Source organism: Zonotrichia albicollis, chromosome 28 (assembly GCF_047830755.1).
Source record: "Zonotrichia albicollis isolate bZonAlb1 chromosome 28, bZonAlb1.hap1, whole genome shotgun sequence".
In the NCBI taxonomy this organism is placed as follows: domain Eukaryota; kingdom Metazoa; phylum Chordata; class Aves; order Passeriformes; family Passerellidae; genus Zonotrichia; species Zonotrichia albicollis.
Window position 1 is genome coordinate 4,834,923 of NC_133846.1, and position 23,217 is coordinate 4,858,139.

Genomic DNA, 23,217 nt, shown 5'->3' on the forward strand with positions numbered 1-23,217 from the left:
CAGAGGTGACAACCCCAGACCTTGGGAGTCACCACCCTCAGATGTCACATCCACGTGGCTCCATCCTGGAAGTGACAACCCCAGAGGTGACAACCCCAGACCTTGGGAGACACCACCATCAGGTGTCACCTTCACCTGGCTCCATCCTGGAGGTGACAACTCCAGAGGTGACAACCCCAGACCTTGGGAGCCACCACCATCAGGTGTCACCTTCACCTGGCCCCATCCTGGAGGTGACAACTCTCAAGGTGACAACCCCAGACCTTGGGAGCCACCACCATCAGGTGTCACCTTGACATGGCTCCATCCTGGAGGTGACAACTCCAGAGATGACAACCCCAGACCCTGGGAGCCACCACCATCAGATGTCACCTTCACATGGCTCCATCCTGGAGGTGACAACTCTAGAGGTGACAACCCCAGACCACAGGAGCCACCACCATCAGATGTCACCTTCACATAGCTCCATCCTGGAGGTGACAACTCTCAAGGTGACAACCCCAGACCTTGGGAGCCACCACCATCAGATGTCACCTTCACCTGGCTCCATCCTGGAGGTGACAACCCCAGGGGTGACAACCCCAGCCCACTCACCTTCAACCGGCGACGTCTTCAACCTCTTGCAGACGTTCTGGACGCCTCCATAGGAGTCATTGATCCGGGCCACGGCCTCGGCGCTCCTGAGCTCCATGAGGTTCCTGAGCTCCACCAAGGAGCACCCAAAGTCCCCCTCATGGCTGCCCTCGGCCACCGAGTTGCCGGGGTGGTGGTCGGCCACGTTGTTCGTCATCTTGTCGCGGTGCCGGTGCCCCCGGCGCGGCGCTCCCGGCGCGGCCTCGCTCGCGGCTCCGGTGGCTCCGGGGGGGGGATGCTCCGTGTGGCCCCTTCCCTGGGGGCTTCCCTGGGCGCTTCCCGGGGGGAACGGGCGGCTCTAGCCGAGCCCAACTTGTCGGGATGAAGGTGTAAACAGGATGTGCATGTTACCGCGGAGGCGACCTTAGCAACGCCCGGCGTGCAGCTCCTGCAGCGGGAGGAGGAGGAGGAGGAGGAGGAGGAGGAGGAGGGCTCCCTGGATACCACAGCAACTGGAGCTGCGAAAACAACCGTGGGAAACAAAAATATCGGCGTCAGGAGGGCTTGGGAAGGAGCGAGGCGCCCCATGGGGTGGGAGAGGGAGTGGTGATGCCCCAAGGAGGGGATTTTTAGGGAGAATTCGGTGTCAGCGTGGTTGGGGCGGGAATTCCTGGGTGAGAAGTTGAGCTCGGAGTGTGCAGCGGGGAACAGCCGCAGCTGCGGGGCCGGGCAGGAAAGGAGCGCAGGTGGTTCTTCACTTTCAGCCCAGACAAACCCTCCCGTTGACTTTGGGTTAAAAATACCCCTCAGCAGTGGGAAACAGCTGCTTCCTCCCCTGGGCAGGACGTGGGGGCCCCAGCATCGCTCCCCGCCCTGCTGGCAGGTAGGGAACAATCCTGATATCCCAATATCCTGATATCCCAATATCCTGATATCCTGATATCCCAATATCCCAAAATCCCAATATCCCGATATCCCAATATCCCAATATCCTGATATCCCAATATCCCGATATCCCAATATCCCAATACCCTAATATCCTGATATCCCAATATCCAAATATCCCAATGTCCCAATATCCTAATATCCCAATATCCCAATATCCTAATATCCCAATATCCCAATATCCCAATATCCTGATATCCTGATATCCCAATATCCAAATATCCCAATACTCCAATACCCTGATATCCCAAAATCGCAATGTCCAAATATCCCAATATCCAAGTATCTCAAAATCCCAATATCCTAAATTCCCGAAATCCTGATATCCTAATATCCCAATATTCAAATATTTCAACATCCCAAAGTCCCAATATCCCAAAGTCTCAATATCCCAATGCCCCAATATCCCAAATATCCCAAAATCCCAATATCTCAAATATCCCAATAGCCCAAATTACCAATATCCCAATATCCCAAAATCCTGATATCCCGATATCCCAATATCCAAGTATCCCAATATCCCAAAATCCTAATATCCCAATGTCCCAATATCCCAAATTCCCAGTATCCCAATCCCCCAACAGAGAAAGGGGCTGCAGCACCCCATGGGCTCTACGTCAGCTGGGAGATGCCGCAGGAACCACGAAATATAAAGGGAAGTGAAGAGAAACCACCAAAACCTGAGAGTTTCTCAGAAATTGAGGCTTTTCCGTTGATGACCTGTTCTGAGGCGGCTCCCTGAGGGCAGCAAGTGGCTCTCAGTGTCCCCAAGAGCTGCCACCCAGGTCACAACCCCCCCAGCGAGGACAGAGGAGCCCTAAAAACACTTCAGTGAGGCCAAGCAGGGACCATGAGCATCCCACAGCTCCCCCATTCCTCAGGGATTTGGGGGCTGGGATTCCCTGCTGGCATCTCAGAGTTCTAGGGACAAACAGGGACATGAAGGGAACAGCACAGGCCAGAGGGAAAAAGGGCTTTTTGTCAGCCAGGGTTAGCTGTGTTCCCAAGCTCCAGGCAAGCTCCCGGCACTCCAGAGGCAAAAAGGCTGCGAGGGGAGGCTCTCATGGAGAGAAAATAAAATCTTTCTGAGGGCAAAATAAATAAAGAGCAACGAGGGAACGGCCACTCCGGCAGCATCCGCCCCAGCCGGGGCCCAGGGGTGGCAGAGCCGGCTGGGGAGGGACAGGAGGGAGCAGGGAGAACGTCCATGGCTGATCCCAGAGCACAGGGGCTGCACCAGCCCTCAGAAACCCCACAGAAAGGCACCAAATCAGCACAGGGATGGCATCAACAGCCCCAATTTCAACCCTAGAGCTCTCCCAAACTGCCCCATCCCAAACTGCCCTGATTTCAACCCCAGAGCTGTCCCAGACTGCCCCAATTCCAGCCCCAGGGCTGTCCCAAACAGCCCCATCCCAAATTACCCCAAATCCAGCCTCAGGGCAGTCTCAAACTGCCCCAGAGCAGTCCCAAACTGCCCCAATTCCAGCCCCAGAGCAGTCCCAAACTGCCCCAATTCCAGCCCCAGGACTGTCCCAAACTGCCCCAATTTCAGCCCCAGGACAGTCCCAAACTGCCCTGTCCCAAACTGCCCTGATATCAGCCCCAGGGCTACCCCAAACTGCCCCAATTTCAGCCCCAGGACAGTCCTAAACTGCCCCAGTTCCTGCCCCAAAGTGCCTCAATTCCACCCTCAGGGCTGTCCCAAAACTGCCCTGTCCCAAACCACCCCGATTCCAGCCCCAGCCCCAGGGACAGCACAACCCCAAAGAACCAACCCCCCCCTGCCTGGCCCTCCTTATCCCGCCAGCAGCACCCCCAGGGCAGCTCCCGGCACTATCAGAGCACCACAGGCACCAACTGCACCTCGGGGACAGCAGTGACACCGCCAGAATGTCCCCACCTCGGCAGGGACCTGTGGCCCAGCTGCAGGGAGGGGGGGAGAGGGGCAGGATGGGGGGAACAAGGATGGGGGACAGGGATGGGACACTGGGATGGGGACACTGGGATGGGACACTGAGATTGGGAGAATGGGGATGGAGAACACAGGGATGGGACACAGGGATGGGACACAGGGATGGGACACAGGAATAGGGAAAATGGGGATGGGGGACACTGGGATGGGACACTGGGATGGGAGAATGGGGATGAAGAACACAGGGATGGGACACAGGAATAGGGAAAATGGGGATGGGGAGCATGAGGATGGTGGAGATGGGGATGGGTAAAATGGGGAGAACACAGGAATGGAAGGACACACAGATGGGACACAGGATTGGGAAAATGGGGATGGTGGAGATGGGGAAAATAGGGAGGGGAGGACAGGGATGGGGACACAGGGATGGAAGGACACAGGAATGAAAGGACACAGAGATGGAAGGACACATGGATGGGACACAGGGACAGAAGGACACATGGATGGGACACAGGGATGGAAGGACACAGAGATGGAAGGACACAGGGATGGAAGGACACAGAGATGGGACACAGGGATGGAAGGACACAGGGATGGGACACAGGAATGAAAGGACACAGAGATGGGACACAGGGATGGAAGGATACAGGGATGAAAGGACACATGGATGGGACACAGGGATGGAAGGACACAGAGATGGGACACAGGAATGAAAGGACACAGGGGTGGGACACAGGGATGGAAGGACACAGGGATGGGACACAGGAATGAAAGGACACAGAGATGGGACACAGGGATGGAAGGACACAGGGATGGAAGGATACAGGGATGAAAGGACACAGGGATGAAAGGACACAGGGATGAAAGAACACAGAGATGGGACACAGGGCCAGAAGGACACAGGGATGGGACACAGGGATTCCTTCCAGGACACAGGGATGGGGACACTGCAGCTCCTGGGACACCCAAACTCCTCGGGCCAGCACGTTTCTGCTGCCCCATCCAGCAGGGATCCCTGCCCATCCCCAGCCCCGTTATCCCACAGCTCCTCCTGGCGCTGAGCTCATCCATCCCTGCAAGGCAGCAGCTCCCAGCAGCGGGAAGCAGGAGGTGGCAGGCCCAATTAAGCAGGCTCCTGCTGATTAAGAGAAAAAACGCTAATTCCCCCACCCCACCACGCTCATTTCCTCCTCTTTCATAGCAACCGGCGCTGTCTGAGGAGCGCTCAGAGGTTAAGAGGGAGACGGTTAATTAATACTGTAACAGCCTAGCCCTTAATTACCCCTGACAGAGCTCAGGGAGCAGCGATCAGCACCATCCCTGTGTCCCACTGTGAGATTCCAGCCTGGAATTTGCTGTCCTAGGGAAAAGGAGGGACCCAGCACCATCCCTGTGTCCCACTGTGAGATTCCAACCTGGAATCCACTCTGCTCTCAGGGAAAGGAGGGACCCAGCACCATCCCTGTGTCCCACTGTGAGATTCCAGCCTGGAATTTGCTCTCCTAGGGGAAAGGAGGGATCCAGCACCATCCCTGTGTCCCACTGTGAGATTCCAGCCTGGAATTTGCTGTCCTAGGGAAAGGAGGGATCCAGCACCATCCCCATGTCCCACTGTGAGATTCCAGCCTGGCACCGAGGTGTGGGATGGTTCCTGTCTGCTCTGAGCATCCTCCCCCAGCCCTTTTGGGATCACAGCCCCATTCCCAGGGGATCCACCCAGATCAGAGCCCTCGCTCTGAGGAGCTCCCAGCGACCCCAGCACGTTCTGTCCTTCACTCTGGGAATCCATTCCCACAGCCCCCAGACCTTGGAGAGGAACAAACTCTCCCTGAGGGAAGAAAACAGCCCAGGTGGGAGAGGACAGGACCTGCGCTCTCTGAGCTCCTGTCACCTCCCTGCGAAGGTGACACCAGCTGTGTCACCTCCTAAATGCCATCCCTGCGCTGGGGACCCACGTGGAGCCTGGTGGGCTGTGAGGGGAAGAAGAAGAGGGGTGTGAGGGGATGAAGGAGAGGGGTGTGAGGGGAGGAAGGCGAGGGGTGTGAGGAGTGGAAGGAGCGGGGTGTGAGGAGTGGAAGGACTGGGATGTGAGGGGAGGAAGAAGAGGGGTGTGAGGGGAGGAAGAAGAGGGGTGTGAGGGGATGAAGGCGAGGGGTGTGAGGGGAGGAAGGAGAGGGGTGTGAGGAGTGGAAGGAGCGGGATATGAGGGGAGGAAGAAGAGGGGTATGAGGGGAGGAAGGATTAGGAGAGGAGTGTGAGGGGAGGTAGAGTAGGAGCAGGGTATGAGGAGAGGAAGGAGAAGGAGAGGGGTGTAAGGGGAGGAAGGAATGGGGTGTGAGGGGAGGAAGGAGCTGGATATGAGGGGAGGAAGGAGCAGGAGAGTGATGTGAGGAGAGGAAGGAGTGTGAGGGGAGGAATGAGAGGGGTGTGAGGGGAGGAAGGAGCAGGAGCAGGAGTGTGAGGGGAGGAAGGAGCTGGATATGAGGGGAGGAAGGAGCAGGAGCAGGAGTGTGAGGGGAGGAAGGAGCTGGATATGAGGGGAGGAAGGAGCAGGAGCAGGAGTGTGAGGGGAGGAAGGAGCTGGATATGAGGGGAGGAAGGAGCAGGAGCAGGAGTGTGAGGGGAGGAAGGAGCTGGATATGAGGGGAGGAAGGAGCTGGATGTGAGGGGAGGAAGGAGCAGGAGCAGGAGTGTGAGGGGAGGAAGGAGCTGGATATGAGGGGAGGAAGGAGCAGGAGCAGGAGTGTGAGGGGAGGAAGGAGCTGGATATGAGGGGAGGAAGGAGCTGGATATGAGGGGAGGAAGGAGCAGGAGCAGGAGTGTGAGGGGAGGAAGGAGCGTGCGGGCTCCAGGCAGGAGGAGCTGGCGAGGAGCGGCGGAGCCGGTGCTGCAGCTGAACCTGCCCGGAATAATAAACGGCAGCACGGCACCTCTGTCCTGCCAGGGACACCTCTGTCCTGCCAGGGACAGTGCCCGCAGCCAGGGCCACCACCCCAGCGTGGTCTGTGCCCACCCCAGCCCCAGCACCTGCTGGATTCAACCTCGGAGAAAAGCGACGAGGAAAAATTAATCAGCCGGAGATGCCACAAGTGACAACTCCAGCCACGGCGTGGGTGGCCCTGCTGCCATGCTGGTGGCACTGCTGATGGCAGTGCTGTGCCAGCAGCAGCCGTGGCAGGGTCCCTGGGTAAGGACAGAGATTCTCCTGCCTCAGGACATCAGATCAGACCCCAGATGGGAGCACTGCTCCATCCTCCCATGGACGATCAGCAATCCCTGCCCAAGCTCAAGAGGTTCTTCCATTGATAAAATCCGTGCCCCAGCTGGGACATCTCCCACCACCAGGCCAAGGAAAAGCATCACCAGCCACCACATTCCCTGCCCACAGCCACAAACCCCAGCTAGGATCAGGTGGATCAAGGTGGCATCACCTTCCCCAAGCACCTGGGTGCCAGCCCCTCTCAGCAGCACCCAGCAGGGTCCATCTCCTCTCCCAGTTTGGGAATGGGGTGCTGGGAACACTTGGCTGCCGGAGGTTGCCATGGCAAACTCAATGTAAAGCTGTCAGGGATGCTGTTTATGTTGCCAAGTGGGGAGGAAGGGAAAAAAATAATAAAAAGAAAAAAGAAAAAAAAAATCAACTCTCTCAAAATTACCCTTCCTTGGCTCGGGTTTGAGATTTTTTTCTTGTTGGGAATCTGAAGCTGCATCTGCAGTGGGATGAGAGAGGCTGCACGGACAGACGGACAAACGGAGCCAAAGCAGCCAAGGAAAGCAGAGAAACGCTCTGGGAGCACCTTTAGTGCCCTGGCGGCTGGAACTGCCCCTGCAGGGCCGCACTGCTCCCGGCCCACCTCACACCCACTCACTGCTCCGGGAGCGGGGCTGGGGGGCACAGGGGAGCGAAAATCCTCGGGAATGGCTGAATCCGGGCAGGAATCATGGGGTGAGACCCATGGGGTGCTGAGAGGGGACAGGGAAGTGAAAATCCTGGGAATGGCTGAATCCAGGCAGGAATCATGGGGTGAGACCCTTGGGGTGCTGAGAGGGGACAGGGAAGTGAAAATCCTCTGCAATGGCTGAATCCAGGCAGGAATCAAGGGGTGAGACCCCCGGGAGAGACTCTTGGGGTGCTGCCATCACCGGGGAGGCACAGGGAGGTGAAAATCCTCTGGAATGGCTGAATCCAGGCAGGAACCCCTGGGAGACACCCTTGGGGTGCAGCCATCACCGGGGAGGCACAGGGAGGTGAAAATCCTCTGGAATGGCTGAATCCAGGCAGGAATCATGGGGTGCGACCCATGGGGTGCTGGGGAGGGCACTGGGAATTGAAAATCCTGGGAATGGCTGAATCCAGGCAGGAATCATGGGGTGAGACCCATGGGGTGCTGCCATCTCCGGGGGGGCACAGGGAGGTGAAAGTCCTCTGGAATGGCTGAATCCAGGCAGGAATCATGGGGTGAGACCCTTGGGGTGCTGCCATCACTGGGGGGGCACTGGGGAGTGAAAATCCTCTGGAATGGCTGAATCCAGGCAGGAATCAAGGGGTGAGACCCCCGGGAGAGACCCTTGGGGTGCTGCCATCACTGGGGGGGCACGGGGGAGTGAAAATCCTCTGGAATGGCTGAATCCAGGCAGGAACCCCTGGGAGACACCCATGGGGTGCTGCCATCTCCGGGGGGGCACAGGGAGGTGAAAATCCTCTGGAACGGCTGAATCCAGGCAGGAATCATGGGGTGTGACCCATGGGGTGCTGGAGAGGGCACCGGGAATTGAAACTCCTCTGGAATGGCTGAATGCAGGCAGGAACCCCTGGGAGACACCCATGGGGTGCTGCCATCACCGGGGAGGGCACCAGACCCCCTGCAGCCCCTCAGAGCAGGGTCAAACCCATTCCCACTGGCTCTGCGCTGGCACTGGGCACAGGTGACACCCTGGGGACAGGGAGGGCACGGAGGGAGGGGACACAAACCCCACACCGGGGGTTCAGCCGGCTCCCTGCGCTGCTGGGACAGGGCCACGTGGAGCACGCGGTGCCCGGCCCGCGGTGACAGCGGCTCTGGGGGGGGGGTTCGGGGGTCCCCGCTGTCCCCTCCATGTCCCCCCGGAGCCACCGCGGGCAGCGGGGGGGGGGGGGGCCCGGCAGGCTTGGGGGGCCCCTCCCCTGCACACTCACCAAATCGCAATGTGCAGATGGCAGCGGCTCCCGCTCCTGCTCCTGCCGGTTCCCAGCAACACCCCTGGCAAGGGAAGCCTTCCCTCCTTAACCCCTGCGGCGCCGGGCGAGGCCGCCCGCGGGGGGACACGGCGGGGGAGGCGGCACCTCCTGCGGCGGGGGAGGAGACAGCGAGGGGGTGACAAACCTCGGAGCGGCAGGGGACATCCCAGGCGGGACTGTCACCCTCGGGGAGGAGGGACAGCGTGGCAGAAGGTCACGGTGGCGGAATCTCCATAGTGGTGCCACGGAGAGGGGAAGGGGACAAGGCCAGGCTGAGACAGCCCGGACACTCAGGAGGAGCTGTCCCCTTCCCCCGGCCACGCTGGTGTCCCCTCAGCCCCCTCCTTGCACCCTACAGGTGCCGAAAGCAGAAGCGGTGGCACCCGGGGACAGCCACCTGTGGCACCCGCGGGATGTCCCCTTCCTCCCGCAGCAGCATCCGCTTCCTCCGCCAGGGGTGGGGACAGCGACACTGCACCCCCGCCACACCTCGGGGACACTCCAGAGCCGAATCATGGCACTGGGGACACCCCGGTGACAGCCGGACCCCCTCGCTCCTGGAGGGACAGAGGGGAAGGAGCCCGCAGGCTCCATCCGGCGAGATGGGGGAATAAATGTGGGCGGAATAAAAGTGGGGGGAATAAATGTGGGGGGAATAAAATGGGGGGAATGTCCTGGAAAAGGAGCAGGAAAACGCCCAGGAAGCGCTGTGCCAGGGAAACTGAGTCACCAACCGAGTCACCAGCCCGGTGACAAAGCGAGTGACAAACCAGGCACAGAGCAGTGACACAGCCCGGGGCGCGGGGCTGGAGCTGCAGCCGGGAATTCCTGCGGGAATTCGCTGTTGGGATCCGGCCCTGAGGCTGCTGCTCGCCAGGACAGGGAGGGCAGGGCACGGTCCCCATGTCCCGCATCCCTGCTGGTCCCCACGAGTGACAATTCCTGACTCCCATGAGTGACAATTCCCATCTCCCTGAGTGACAATTCCCAATTCCCATGAGTAACAAATCCATCTCCATGAGAGACAATTCCCAATTTCCACGAGTGACAATTCCCGAATCCCATGAGTGACAATTCCTGTCTCCACGAGTGACAATTCCTGACTCCCATGAGTGACAATTCCCATCTCCACGAGTGACAAATCCCATCTCCACAAGTGACAACTCCCAATTTCCATGAGCGACAATTCCCAATTCCCATGAGTAACAAATCCCATCTCCACGAGTGACAATTCCCGACTCCCATGAGTGACAATTCCCAATTTCCACAAGTGACAATTCCTGTCTCCACGAGTGACAAATCCCGATTTCCACGAGTGACAATTCCCATTCCCCAAGCAGCTCCTCCGCATCTCCCCGTCTGCGACATCAGGCTGGTGACAAAGGAGGGTGACACGCCACAAGCCACCGGCTACCGCAGGCTCAGGGTGCCACAAGAGCCGCTGGCCCGCGGTGTCACTGTCACTGGCGATGTCACTGTCACCCACGGTGACAGCCCTGCAGTATTTCCTCCCACAGGGCTGTGCCAGGCGCACCATTCCCGGTGCCAGCAGCACAGCCAGGGGGATGCCACATGCAGGACACACGGTTGGGGCCTGTCCCCAAAGTGGCTGTGACACGGCCCCTCATCCCCATGCAGGTGACACCAAAGGTGGTGAGGCCACCAGAGCATTGTCCCACGCCTGGCTGTGTCACACCATCCTCCTCTCCTTCCTCCTGCCAGGCCAAGAGGAGGGATGGCAGCAGGGCCAAGGTCACAGTGAAAGCAGGAGGAGGTGACATTCCCCCAAACGAATGTCCCTGCCGCCACCCTGCAGGGCACTCACGCGGCCGCCGCCACCCCGCTCGTTCCAGCTGCTCTGGCTCCCATTTTGCTCCTATTTTGCCTCCTGCTAATTGACGTTGGAAAACTGCTGGGTTTTGGCGTGCCCAAGGCAGCAATTAACTCCTGCAAAGGGCAGGGAAGAGCTGGAGGCGGAACGCTGGGCACGGCCTTGGCATGGATGCGGCGCTGCAACGACGCGGCTCCCCAAATCCCTCTGCCCTGAGCCCTAAAATCCCCACCCCTGAGCCCCCAAACCCACAGCCCTGAACCCCAAACCCCACAGCTCTGAGCCTGCTGCCACCAGGGGCTGTGACAGCACCGATTTGTGCCGTCCAGGCCTCCAAAAGTGTCACATCCACGTGCCAAAGCCACCGGGGTCAGGAATCTGCCCTCGGGGCTTCCCCGGGCCTCAGGGTGCAGCAGCCCAGGAATTCCATGGGGGTGGAAGCAAAGGGAAAGCAGGGAGCCTCCAGGCGAGCTGTCAGGGGGGAATGTTTCCATCTAAGGCCTTGGTATTTTCTCTGGCGGGCGCCTGCACTAAATCAGCGCCGCTCCTCTCATTATTCTCTCGTGCTTTACAAGGTAGCAGGGCCGGTGCAGGAATGCAGGAGGATGGGGAGCAAAGGCAGCCTGTCCTGCAGCAGCAAACACCTGCAGGCCTCACCCTCTGCAGGGGCACAGCATCCCCTGGGAGCCCCTCTGACACCTCCCCTGCAGCCCTGGTACTTTTAACAAAAAGTGGTTTTGTTTGTGATCGTCTGATCACTATAATCAGAGAGTATGGCTTTCAAAATCAGAGAATAAGGCTTTTAAAATCAGAGAATAAGGCTTTTAAAATCAAAGAATACAGTTTTCAAAATCAGAGAATATTGCTTTCAAAATCAGAGAGTATGACTGTCAAAATCAGAGAGTATGGCTTTTAAAATCAGAGAGTATGGCTTTTAAAATCAGAGAATACAGCTTTCAAAATCAGAGAATACAGCTTTCAAAATCAGAGAATATTGCTTTCAAAATCAGAGAGTATGACTGTCAAAATCAGAGAGTGTGGCTTTTAAAATCAGAGAACATGGCTTTTAAAATCAGAGAACATGGCTTTCAAAATCAGAGAATATTGCTTTCAAAATCAGAGAATATGACTGTCAAAATCAGAGAGTGTGGCTTTTAAAATCAGAGAATATGGCTTTTAAAATCAGAGAATACAGCTTTCAAAATCAGAAGATATGGCTTTTAAAATCAGAGAATATGACTTTTAAAATCAGAGAGCATGGCTTTTAAAATCAGAGAATATCACTTTTAAAATCAGAGAATACAGCTTTCAAAATCAGAGAACATGGCTTTCAAAATCAGAGAACATGGCTTTAAAAATCAGAGAATATGGCTTTCAAAATCAGAAGATACGGCTTTTAAAATCAGAGAACATGGCTTTAAAAATGAGAGAGTATAGCTTTCAAAATCAGGGAGCATGGCTTTCAAAATTAAAGAATATGGATGTCACACCTGAGTGTAACATCTAGAGGACATTAAAGACGTGTAGGTGTGGTGCTGAGGGATGTGCTGTAGTGCTGGATTTGCCACTGCTGGCCCAAAGATTGGATTTGACAATCTTAAAGATCTTTTCCAGCCTCAACAATTCCGTGGTTCTACAGGAGCCCTCAGGTAAGAGGAGTTGAGCCATCTCGCTCTGTCCCTCTGTCCCCAAATTCACCTGTTCCCTGGAGGTGACAGTGGCACAGCCCTTGGGAGGATTGTCCTGGATGCCAGCACGAGGTTTTGTCCACTCCTCCATCCCACCTGGCACCAGGAATGGGCCCTTCCCAACCTGGGAGCACTGGGAAGCCACCAGGGGTGATGTGGCAGCAGCTGGCACACACTGGGTCACCCTTCTCTCCTCCTTTCCCTTCCCTCCAGGTGGATCTGCTGCAGGGAGGTGTCCAGGGCAGCATCTCCCACCTCACTGCCCCTTCCACCTCTCCTCCCTCCTGCAGCCCCATCCTGGGCTGGTTTAGCTCTGATTCACAGCCCAAAAAGCAAGTGCAAAGTCGAGCTTTGGGATTTGGGCAGCTTGGAATTGTGGAGCAGGAGTGGAGAGGTGATGTGGCAGCAGCTGGCACACACTGGGTCACCCTTCTCTCCTCTTTTCCCTTCCCTCCAGGTGGATCTGCTGCAGGGAGGTGTCCAGGGCAGCATCTCCCACCCTGCTGCCCCTTCCACCTCTCCTCCCTCCTGCAGCCCCATCCTGGGCTGGTTTAGCTCTGATTCACAGCCCAAAAAGCGAGTGCAAAGTCGAGCTTTGGGATTTGGGCAGCTTGGAATCATGGAGCAGGAGTGGAGGATAAAAACAAGGCAACAAACCAGCCCTGGGGCTGCTCTGGGATGGACACGGAGCAGCGGCCACATCCCAGCCCTGTCACAGTCCCTGTCACACCTGGCCAGCAGGGAGGTGGCACCGGCAATCCTGGCAGGATGGGGATCCCACTCTCAGGGAGACGCTGCAGCCCCAGCTTGGGGACTCCCTGAGGAGCAGGAGAGGCCAGGGAGAGGCTGGGGCAGTGTCTGAGCTGGCCAGGCTGGAGCAGAGGCCAGGGAGAGGCCGGGGCAGTGTCTGAGCTGGCCAGGCTGGAGCAGAGGCCAGGGAGAGGCTGGGGCAGTGTCTGAGCTGGCCTGGCTGGAGCAGAGGCCAGGGAGAGGCCGGGGCAGTGTCTGAGCTGGCCAGGCTGGAGCAGAGGCCAGGGAGAGGCTGGGGCAGTGTCTGAGCTGGCCAGGCTGGAGCAGAGGCCACAGGGCCGGGATGGTGCCCCGGGCAGGAGGGAGGAGCTCAGAGCCCTCTGCTCCAGAGCCGCTCCTGGGCACAGCCCCAAGCAGGATTTTGGGTTTTGGGATCCCAGGACACTCCTCAGGCAGGAGCTGGGGCAGAGAGCCTGGGTTATCCCACCATTCCCAGCTCTCCCCAAGCAGGATTTTGGGTTTTTGGATCCCAGGACAGCAGGATTTTGGCAGGAGCTGGGGCAGAGCCTGGATTATCCCAGCCCAGAGCTCCTGCCATTCCCAGCTCTTCCCAACCAGGATTTTGGGTTTTTGGATCCCAGGACACTCCTTAGGCAGGAGCTGGGGCAGAGCCTGGATTATCCCAGCCCAGAGCTCCTGCCATTCCCAGCTCTCCCCAGTCAGGATTTTGGAGTTTTGGATCCCAGGACACTCCTCAGGCAGGAGCTGGGGCAGAGCCTGGGCTATCCTACCATTCCCAGCTCTCCCCAAGCAGGATTTTGGGCTTTTGGATCCCAGGACACTCCTTTGGCAGGAGCTGGGGCAGAGCCTGGGCTATCCCACCATTCCCAGCTCTCCCCAAGCAGGATTTTGGGCTTTTGGATCCCAGGACACTCCTTAGGCAGGAGCTGGGTTATCCCAGCCCAGGGCAGGGATGCTCCCACCATTCCCAGCTCTCCCATGGGATGGGGCAGCCCAGGAGCCCCAGGAGCATTTTGTGTCCAGCTCATCTCCCCACACACCTGAGCACAGCCCCAGTGAGCAGAGCTCCCACCAATCCCAACTCCCACCGTCCCACATCTCATTTGAATTTTAAACTCAGCTTAAATTAAATCAAACCCAGAGCACGGGGCAGTGTGAGAGGCCAAACAACACTCGGGGGACAGGAGAGCCACCAGGCAGGACAGGAGGACACAGGCACGGTATTTTTAGCAGGATTACACAGGGACAGGGGATTCCTACCCCGAAGATCCCTGGGGGATGAAAACAGGGCCCGTCACTTCCTCCAGGGAAGCACCTGCTGCTGGGGCAGGCAGCGGCAGCAGAGGGGCAGCCCGAGGGTTTTGGGGTGCCCAGGACACCCCAGGACAGTGGGGGACACTTGGTGGCTCACCTTGTCACCGCCGGAGCCGCTTCCTCTTCCCTGCTCCGTGAAGAATCCCGTGGAAAAAAAAAAAAAAAAAAACAAACCCAAACCGGCAGCAATCCCTCCCAAAAAATCCCCTCTGAGGAAACTGAGGCTGGGAATTTGGGGATCCCCTAAAGCTGGGGGTGCGCCAGGAGGGGGATCCGCAGCAATTCCAGATGTGCTGTAAGGGAACGCTGACAATTCCAGCACTCGGCTCCCGAGGGTGGCAGCAGCCCTGGGGACACGGGGAAGGGTTGGGGACAGCAATGCCCCTCCTGCCACCGCCACCACGTGAGGCGGGATGGGTGTCCCTGCTCCCGGCTCCGAGAATTCCCGCTCTGCATCACATCCCTGTAACTCCTGCCATCCCAGCTAGCTCGGATCCCTCTCCTCCAGCTTTAAATCCATATTTTCCTATTAAAAAAAACCCAATCCTAACAGGGATTTCCTAAGGAACAAACCAGCAACAAGTGATAGGAGAAAGGTACAAAAAAAAATAAAATTAATAATAATAATAATAAAAAAAAAAAAAGGCTGTGAGTGCTTTTCGCTGCTGCGAAGGGTTAAAAAAAATAAAGTCGGGAAAAGCGATAGGAAAAACACACGCGGCTCCCAGGGAAGAGCGCGCCGGCTGCTCCCGTTTCCCTTCCCAACATGCCCCGCTCCTGGGAAAGTGTGGGCTGTTTTCCATATATAACTGCGAACTGTTCCATGCAGTAAGAAGTCTAATTAAAGGGAGCCAGGCGAGCAGAGGAAGGAGATATTTATCCATTTATCCCCGAGGAAAGAACCCCCATCCTCAAAATCCTCAAAATCCTAAATGGAGACCCCCCTCGGCCAGTAAGGGGAAAGAAAAATAAGAAAAAGTTCTGTGGGTGGTGGTGTGGAGATCGGAAAAATAAAAAAAAAGAAAGGAAAAAAAAAAAAAAACCAGGCGGGAGAGGCAAATCAGAGCTTGGAAAATATGGAGAAATAGGAGGGGAGAGCCAGATGGGCCAGGAGAGCATGGGGAGGGGCAGGGCAGGGGAGGGAAAGCTGGGATGGGCTGGGAGGGGGCACAGAACCCCCGGGAGCCCCCCTGGGCCCTCCTTCTGCAGCCCCCCGAGGTGGGAGAAGTGAGGATTTGAGCAAACAGCAGCAATCAGCCTGGAAAACAAATAGGGAAGGGAAGGGAAGGGAAGGGAAGGGAAGGGAAGGGAAGGGAAGGGAAGGGAAGGGAAGGGAAGGGAAGGGAAGGGAAGGGAAGGGAAGGGAAGGGAAGAGAAGGGGCTGGAGGGTGACGGATCCAGGCTGGGAGGGAAGGGGCACCATGCAGGGCACCCACCCTGGCACCCACCCTGGGCACCCACCCTGGCACCCCCAAACAAAGGGGGTGACCCACAGGGTCTCACCCACCCCGACGGAACCCCACCGGTGTTTTGGAGGAACTGTCTCCGAGGGATGGAAAAAAAACCTTGGAAAAACCCTGGATGTGCTTTTGAGAGGAGCTTTGTTCGAGCTGCACTGCCCACCAGCGCCAGGCACTGCCCCAACCCAGAGCAGGCACCGCACTCCCGCTTTGGGGGGAGTCACAGCAATTAAACACCGTTAGCGGGCTTTAATTAAGTGCTGATTATATGAGTTGGGGAGAGGCACCACCACCACCATCATCATCATCATCATCATCATCATCATGGCTGATGATTCCAGCTGGATGGGGCTCTTTGCTCCCTAAAATTGCACTTTGTCCTGCTGCCACCCTGCAGTCACCCTGATCTGGAGCTGTGGAGTTTGGGGTGTCATTCCCAGCCCTGTCAATCATTCCCAGCCCTGGCATTCCCAACCCTGACATTCCCATCCCTGATGTTACCAATCCTGGCATTCCCAGCCCTGGCATTCCCAGCCCTGGCATTCCCAGCCCTGTCAGCCATTCCCAGCCCTGGCATTCCCAGCCCTGGCATTCCCAGCCCTGTCAGCCATTCCCAGCCCTGGCATTCCCAGTCTTGTCATTCCCAACCTTGACATTCCTAATCCTGACATTCCCAGCCCTGGCATTCCCAACCCTGGCATTCCCAGCCGTGTCAGTCATTCCCAACCCTGACATTCCTAACCCTGACATTCCCAACCCTGATATTCCCAGCCTTGTCATTCCCAACCCCATTATTCCCAACCCTGACATTCCCAACCTTGATATTCTCATCCCTGATGTTCCCAATCCTGACATTCCCAACCCCATCACTCCCAACCCTGACATTCCCTGTCAGTCCTTCCCAGCCATGTCAGTCATTCCCAACCCTGGCATTCCCTTTCAGTCATTCCCAGCCCTGACATTCCAAACCCTGACATTCCCTTTCAATCATTCCCAACCCTGACATTCCCTGTCAGTCATTCCCAGCCCTGTCAGTCATTCCCAGCCCTGTAATTCCCTTTCAGTCATTCCAACCCTGACATTCCCTTTCAGTCATTCCCAGCCCTGACATTCCCAACCCTGACATTCCCTTTCAATCATTCCCAACCCTGACATTCCCTGTCAGTCATTCCCAGCCCTGTCAGTCATTCCCAGCCCTGGCATTCCCAGCCCTGGCAGTCATTCCCAATCCTGACATTCCCTTTCAATCATTCCCAACCCTGACATTCCCTGTCAGTCATTCCCAGCCCTGTCAGTCATTCCCAACCCTGTAATTCCCTTTCAGTCATTCCCAGCCCTGACATTCCCAGCCCTGACATTCCCAGCCCTGTCAGTCATTCCCAACCCTGTAATTCCCTTTCAGTCATTCCCAGCCCTGATATTCCCAGCCCTGTCAGTCATTCCCAACCCTGTAATTCCCTTTCAGTCATTCCCAGCCCTGACATTCCCAGCCCCACCTCCCCACCCCGCCCTGCAGCCCGGCACAGCCCTGACCTGCCATCCTGTTTATGCAACCCCACATGTTCCCTCCTGCCAGCACCTCCCAGCTGCACCAGTAACCCCGGCAAACTGGGATATCCCTTCCCTCAGATCCCTGCAAGGAGGGCCTTCCACGGCCCTAAAGCCAGGCTTTGCCATACATCCCAGCTGCCCAAAAAAAAACCCACCTGCAAGAATGCTGGGATGCAATCCCAGAATGGTTTGGGGTGAAAGAGACCTCAAAGCTCATCCCATTCCATGGGCAGGGACACCTCCCACTATCCCAGGGTGCTCCAAGCCCAGCCTGGCCTTGCTTGGATGAGCTCAACCTCACACACAACACAGACAGTGCTGCCAGGGGGGCTCACACCCCAAATAACGCGCCCCAAAACCCCACAGGCTGTGCCCAGCCTCCAAACAAAGCGGTCCTGGGGTCACCCGAGGTGACAGCGGCCACTGTCCCCGTGTCCTGGCGGAGCTGGGGCTGTGGGAGGCTCTGGCACGGCCCGGCCCTGCCCCAGGTGGGGCTCTAAGCAGCAGCGCTAATCCCGGGATAATTGCGGCTTTAGCAGCGATAGGGCCCAGATTAGCGGGGAAATCCCGGTGTTAGGGGCACCGAGCTGGCACCGAGCTGGCACCCAGCGGCCACCGAGCCAGGGGAGAGACGGATCCTGGGAATAGAGCAAGGGATCTGTGAGATACAGCGACGGATCCATGGGAATGTAGTGAGGGATCCTGGGATCAGAGTGAGGGATCTGTGGGATAGAGTGAGGGATCCATGGGAATGTAGCGAGGGATCCCGGGATCAGAGTGAGGGATCCATGGAATACAGAGAGGGATCCCGGGAATAGAGCAAGGGATCTGTGGGATACAGCGACGGATCCACGGGAATATAGGGAGGGATCCTGGGAGCAGAGTGAGGGATCCATGGAATACAGAGAGGGAGCCCAGGAACAGAGCAAGGGATCTGTGGGATACAGTGAGGGATCCATGGAAATATAGCGAGGGATCCCGGGATCAGAGTGAGGGATCCACGGAATACAGAGAGGGATCCCAGGAACAGAGTGAGAGATCTGTGGAATACAGAGAGGGATCCCAGGAATAGAGCAAGGGATCTGTGGGATACAGCAAGGGATCCCAGAAATGGAGTGAGGGATCTGTGGGATACAGCCAGGGATCCCAGAAATACAGCAAGAGATCCATGGGAACACAACGAGGGAGCTGCAGGAATACAGTGAGGGATGCGTGGGATACAGAGAGGGATCCCAGGAATGGAGTGAGGGATCCCAGGAATACAGCAAGGAATCAATGGGATACAGCAAGGGATCCATGGGAATATAGTGAGGGATCCCAGGAATACAGCAAGGGGTCCATAGGGATACAGAGAAGAATCCCAGGAATACAACGAGGGATCCCAGGAATACAGTGAGGGGTCCATGGGATACAGCGAGGGATCTGTGGGATGTCGTGAGAGATCCCAGGAATAGCGTGAGGGATCTGTGGGATACAGCAAGGGATCCCAGGAATACAATGAGGGATCTGTGGGAACACAGGGATCCCAGGAATACAGCGAGGGATTCATGGGAATACAGCAAAGGATCTGTGGGATCCCAGGAACACAGTGAGGGATCTCAGGAACACAGTGAGGGATCTTAGGAACACAGTGAGGGATCTCCCCAGACACTGGCACCCAGCACAGACACACACACCCGTGGCTCTGGCTGTGATTCCCGCGCCCCATCCCAATGGAAAAATGCCAAACCCACGGGCAGGATTCCCCTCCAGCCCAGCTGTCCCGCCTGGGATTGCTCTGCCTGCCGGAATCCCCTCCATCCCCAAGGTTTTGTTTTCTCTTCCCTTCCCCAGCATTTTCCCTGCAGTATCAGGGGCCTTCCTCACCCTCTCCATCACCTCCCACAGAGCCCAGGCAGGGCTGGGCAGGGGGGTTGCTGCTGGAATAATGAGGAGAGCAGGAATGCAGGGTGGGAGCTCGGATTGGGGTTGTCCAGCACTGTTTGGGTTCCCCCAGAACTGTCTGGGATCCCTCAAAACTATTTGGGGTCCCCCAGAACTGCTTGGAGTCACCCAGAACTGTCTGGGGTTCCCCAGCATTGTTTGGGATTCCCCAGCACTGTTTGGATTCCCTCAAAATTATTTGGGATCCCCCAGAACTCTTTGGGGTCCCCCAGCACTGTTTGGGATCCCTCAGAATTGTTTGGGGTCCCTCAGAATTGTTTGGGGTCCCCCAGAACTATGTGGGTTCCCTCAAAACAATCTGGGATCCTCCTGCACTGTTTGGGATCCCTCAGAATTGTTTGGGATCCCTCAGAATTGTTTGGGGTCCCCCAGCACCACTCTGGCTGCTCCCACACTCGAGAGGAGGCTGAGATTTGGGAAAATCCCTCTGCTCCCTGCTGGCTTTTCCTGGATGATCCCTCAGAACTGTTTGGGTTCCCCCAGAACTGCCTGGGGTCCCCCAGCACTATTTGGGATCCCTCAGCACTGTTTGGGGTCACCCAGAACTGTTTGAGATCCCTCAGAATTGTCTGGGATCCCCCAGCACTGTTTGGGATCACTCAGCACTGTTTGGGATCCCTCAGAATTGTTTGGGGTCCCCCGGCAGTATTTGGGATCCCCCAGCACTGTTTGGGGTCACCCAGCACTGTTTGAGATCCCTCAGAATTGTCTGGGATCCCCCAGCACTGTTTGGGGTCACCCAGCACTGTTTGAGATCCCTCAGAATTGTTTGAGATCCCTCAGAATTGTTTGGGATCCCCCAGAACTGTTTGGGATCCCTCAGAATTGTTTGAGATCCCTCAGAATTGTCTGGGATCCCCCAGAACTGTTTGGGGTCACCCAGCACTGTTTGAGATCCCTCAGAATTGTTTGAGATCCCTCAGAATTGTCTGGGATCCCCCAGAACTGTTTGGGGTCCCCCACCACCACCTTGGCTGCTCCCACACTGGAGAGAAGGCTGAGATTTGGGAAAATCCCTCTGCTCCCTGCTGGCTTTTCCTGGATCCCTTCCCAACAACCCTGTTCCCAAAGGATCACCCCGAGAGGGGACAGATCCCAGGGACTGAGCCACAACAAGGCCGGGCGTGCAGGCAGCTGCGTCCGGGGGAGTGCGAGGAGGAAGGGAGGCTCCCTCATTGTCCTTCCCAGAGGGAAAAGGGACAGTCCCAAGCCTGGAAGCGCCAGGGAACGCCAGGAAACACTTCCAGCTCCTCACTGCAGCCCCTGGGGCCGCAGGGCCGCGTCCCCCTGGCGCTGCAGAAACTCCATCTGCAGCAGCTGCCCGGGATTCCATGCACTTCACGTCCGACTGCAGGAGCCGGAGGATCCCCTGGCTGCTGACCTGCACGGAAACGCCCGGCTCTGCTGCTGCTGCTGCTGATGATGATGATGATGAGGGAGGGGAAGCAGGGTAAGGAAAGGCCGTTCCTGCAGCCAGCTCTGGGTGGGAGATGCTCCAGCAGGTGCCCGGTGAGGTGAGACAGGCACGGAGCGCATCCAGGGATGGGAGAGGTGGGAAAACGGTGCCAAGAAGAGAAGAAGGGAAAGAAGGGAAGGGAAGGGAAGGGAAGGGAAGGGAAGGGAAGGGAAGGGAAGGGAAGGGAAGGGAAGGGAAGGGAAGGGAAGGGAAGGGAAGGGAAGGGAAGGGAAGGGAAGGGAAGGGAAGGGAAGGGAAGGGAAGGGAAGGGAAGGGAAGGGAAGGGAAGGGAAGGGAAGGGAAGGGAAGGGAAGGGAAGGGAAGGGAAGGGAAGGGAAGGGAAGGGAAGGGAAGGGAAGGCACAAGGGATGCTCTGCTCCCTGCTGGTTTTTCTTGGATCCCTTCCCAACGACCCTATTCCTAAAGGATCACCCCAGAGGGGACAGATCCCAGCCAGGTCCCAGGGGCTGAGACACAACAAGGGGCTGCCACAACAGAATCCAGTTGTGGATACGGAGCTGGAGCATGGCACGGATGGGTTTTGGGCCCATGGGATGGGCTGTAGCCACTCTGGAGAATCCATGCACACCAGGACAGCCCCCTCTGGATCAGCTTCCCCCAAACAGGGAGCAGCATCTCAGCACCCCACCCGTGATTCCAGACTTCTTCACCTCCTCCACGAGCCCCAACCAGCACCCAGCACTCTCCAATAAATCCAAAATGTCCCTGAGGTGAGAAACTTGCGGGTTTAACACCCTGTGGAACAGCCAGGCCGGCTCCCAGGAGCACAGCACACCCTGGGGATGCCAGAGCAGGTAGCAGGATGAGGTTTTGCAGCTGGATTTCCCCCTGGGGATGCTGTTTACTTTCTCCTTCCCCCAGGAAATCTCCTGCTGACTCAGGAAACACCCTCGGGCACAGCTCTGCGGAGAGGAGACACTTCCCAGCCACAGCTTTGCTCCTTCCTTTCATTTTTTTGGCCAGTCCAGCTGGGGTCAGATTGGAGAGCAATCAGTCACTTGGGAAATAACACCACTCCAGGCCTCCTCCCTCAAAGAAACCTCAAAAGACAGCATTTAAGGCGAGCTTAATTTGGACAACTAAAAATAGCCAGCACCAGTCACACTGGAAAATGCAGGATGTGGAGTTTCACTCTCTCCCAGCTCCAGCCTGCACACGGGGGTTTGTGGTCCCCAGCCCCACAGATTTGTCCCCAGAGATGGCCTGGCTCCCTCAGGGAATCCAGCAGGACCCTCTGAGGCCCATCCCAGAGCCTTGCCTTGATGAAAGTGTGGGCACCCAAAACTTTCCCAGGCAGGATGTGGTGACTCAGAGCCACGTCTGCAGAGAGGGACACCCAGGAAAGATCCCAGCCACGCTTCCCAGCTTCTCCCAGCCCAGCCAAGTCTGTGATCCCGGCTCCCTGCAGCTGATTCAGCCCTGGGTGAAGGCAGCCAGGCCTTGAATCCTGGTTGTCATTCCTGCTGCTCCAGAGGCTGTCACCCACACTGTGACCCCTTCCAGCCTCGCTCCGGCCATCCCGAGGCTCCTCCAGTGCCAGCCTGGCATTCCCAGCTGCCAGCACGGCCACAAATCCAGCCTGCCCTCATTTCCCTGCACTCCCCCTCCTTGCACCGAGCTCTCCCTCCTTGCACTAATCCCTCCCTGCTCCAGAGGCAGGAATAATGTTTAACTCAGGTTCACGCCGGAGCACGAGCTCCCTCCCAGCCCGGGTCAGCCCCAGGCGTGTCCCCATCACTGAGGCCATGCCAGATCCCTGCTGCTGGCACGGCCACGTGCCCGGCTCCGTCAGGAAGCCCCTCTGGAGAGGGAATCTCCGGGAAGCTCTCGGCTGCCAGCTGCAGCGATCTGTCACGCCGGGGCTGGGACACAGCCGGGCTCAGCTCTGCAGGTGCATGAGAATCCCACAGGCAGCAGATCCTGCTCAGAGCCATCCCATATCCCTGGGGATCACCCCAAAATCAGGGGGCTTCCACAGAGCAAGGATGAGAGGGGAGTGCTGAAGGACTGAGCCATCTCCTGGATCACCCCAAAATCACGGGGCTTCCACAGAGCAAGGATGGGAGGGGACTGCTGAAGGACTGAGCCATCTCCTAGATTGTCCCAAAATCAGGAGGCTTTGACAGAGTAAGGATGAGAGGGGACAGTGCTGGAGGACTGAGCCTGGCTCGTCCCAGTGTCCCTGTGCTGCCTGTGGAATGGCAGGAGTGGGAAAGCAGCTTTGCCACCGCATCCTGGGCTGTGCCCCCAGCAGCGCTCCAGCAGCACGGGGTTATTTTTAAGAAGGTGGTGAGAAGGTGGGAAGGGAGGCGAGGAGCTGGAATGCCGTGAGAGCCACGCCACTAAGCCACTGGAAAAGCTGGAGTCCCTGAGAGGCGAGGCATCGGCATTCCCAAGCAGGAACAAAAGGCGAGAAGCGAAAAGCCGAGGGCATTCCAGGGGCCACAAGGCATTCCAGGAGCCACGGGCACCTCCCGGCCGAGCGACGCGTGGCGAAGGGACACTAAAGCTCCAGCTGCTGCAGCAGGGT

At 57.4% G+C, this 23,217-nt stretch overlaps 1 protein-coding gene across 6 annotated transcripts in view; it reads right to left on the reverse strand.

Moving 5' to 3' along the window:
* Positions 1 to 23,217, reverse strand: part of ATP2B4 (ATPase plasma membrane Ca2+ transporting 4) — a 68,342-nt gene that overhangs the window by 38,792 nt on the left and 6,333 nt on the right. For 5 of the 6 annotated variants that reach the window (XM_074528266.1, XM_074528271.1, XM_074528268.1 and 2 more), the window contains exon 2: positions 595 to 1,091. In XM_074528266.1, coding sequence (XP_074384367.1) covers positions 595 to 790 — 196 coding nt within the window. In that variant the 5' untranslated portion in view covers positions 791 to 1,091. Of the gene's footprint in view, positions 1 to 594; positions 1,092 to 8,609; positions 8,751 to 23,217 lie in introns of those variants that run through there. The other variant, XM_074528267.1, reaches the window with a different exon arrangement.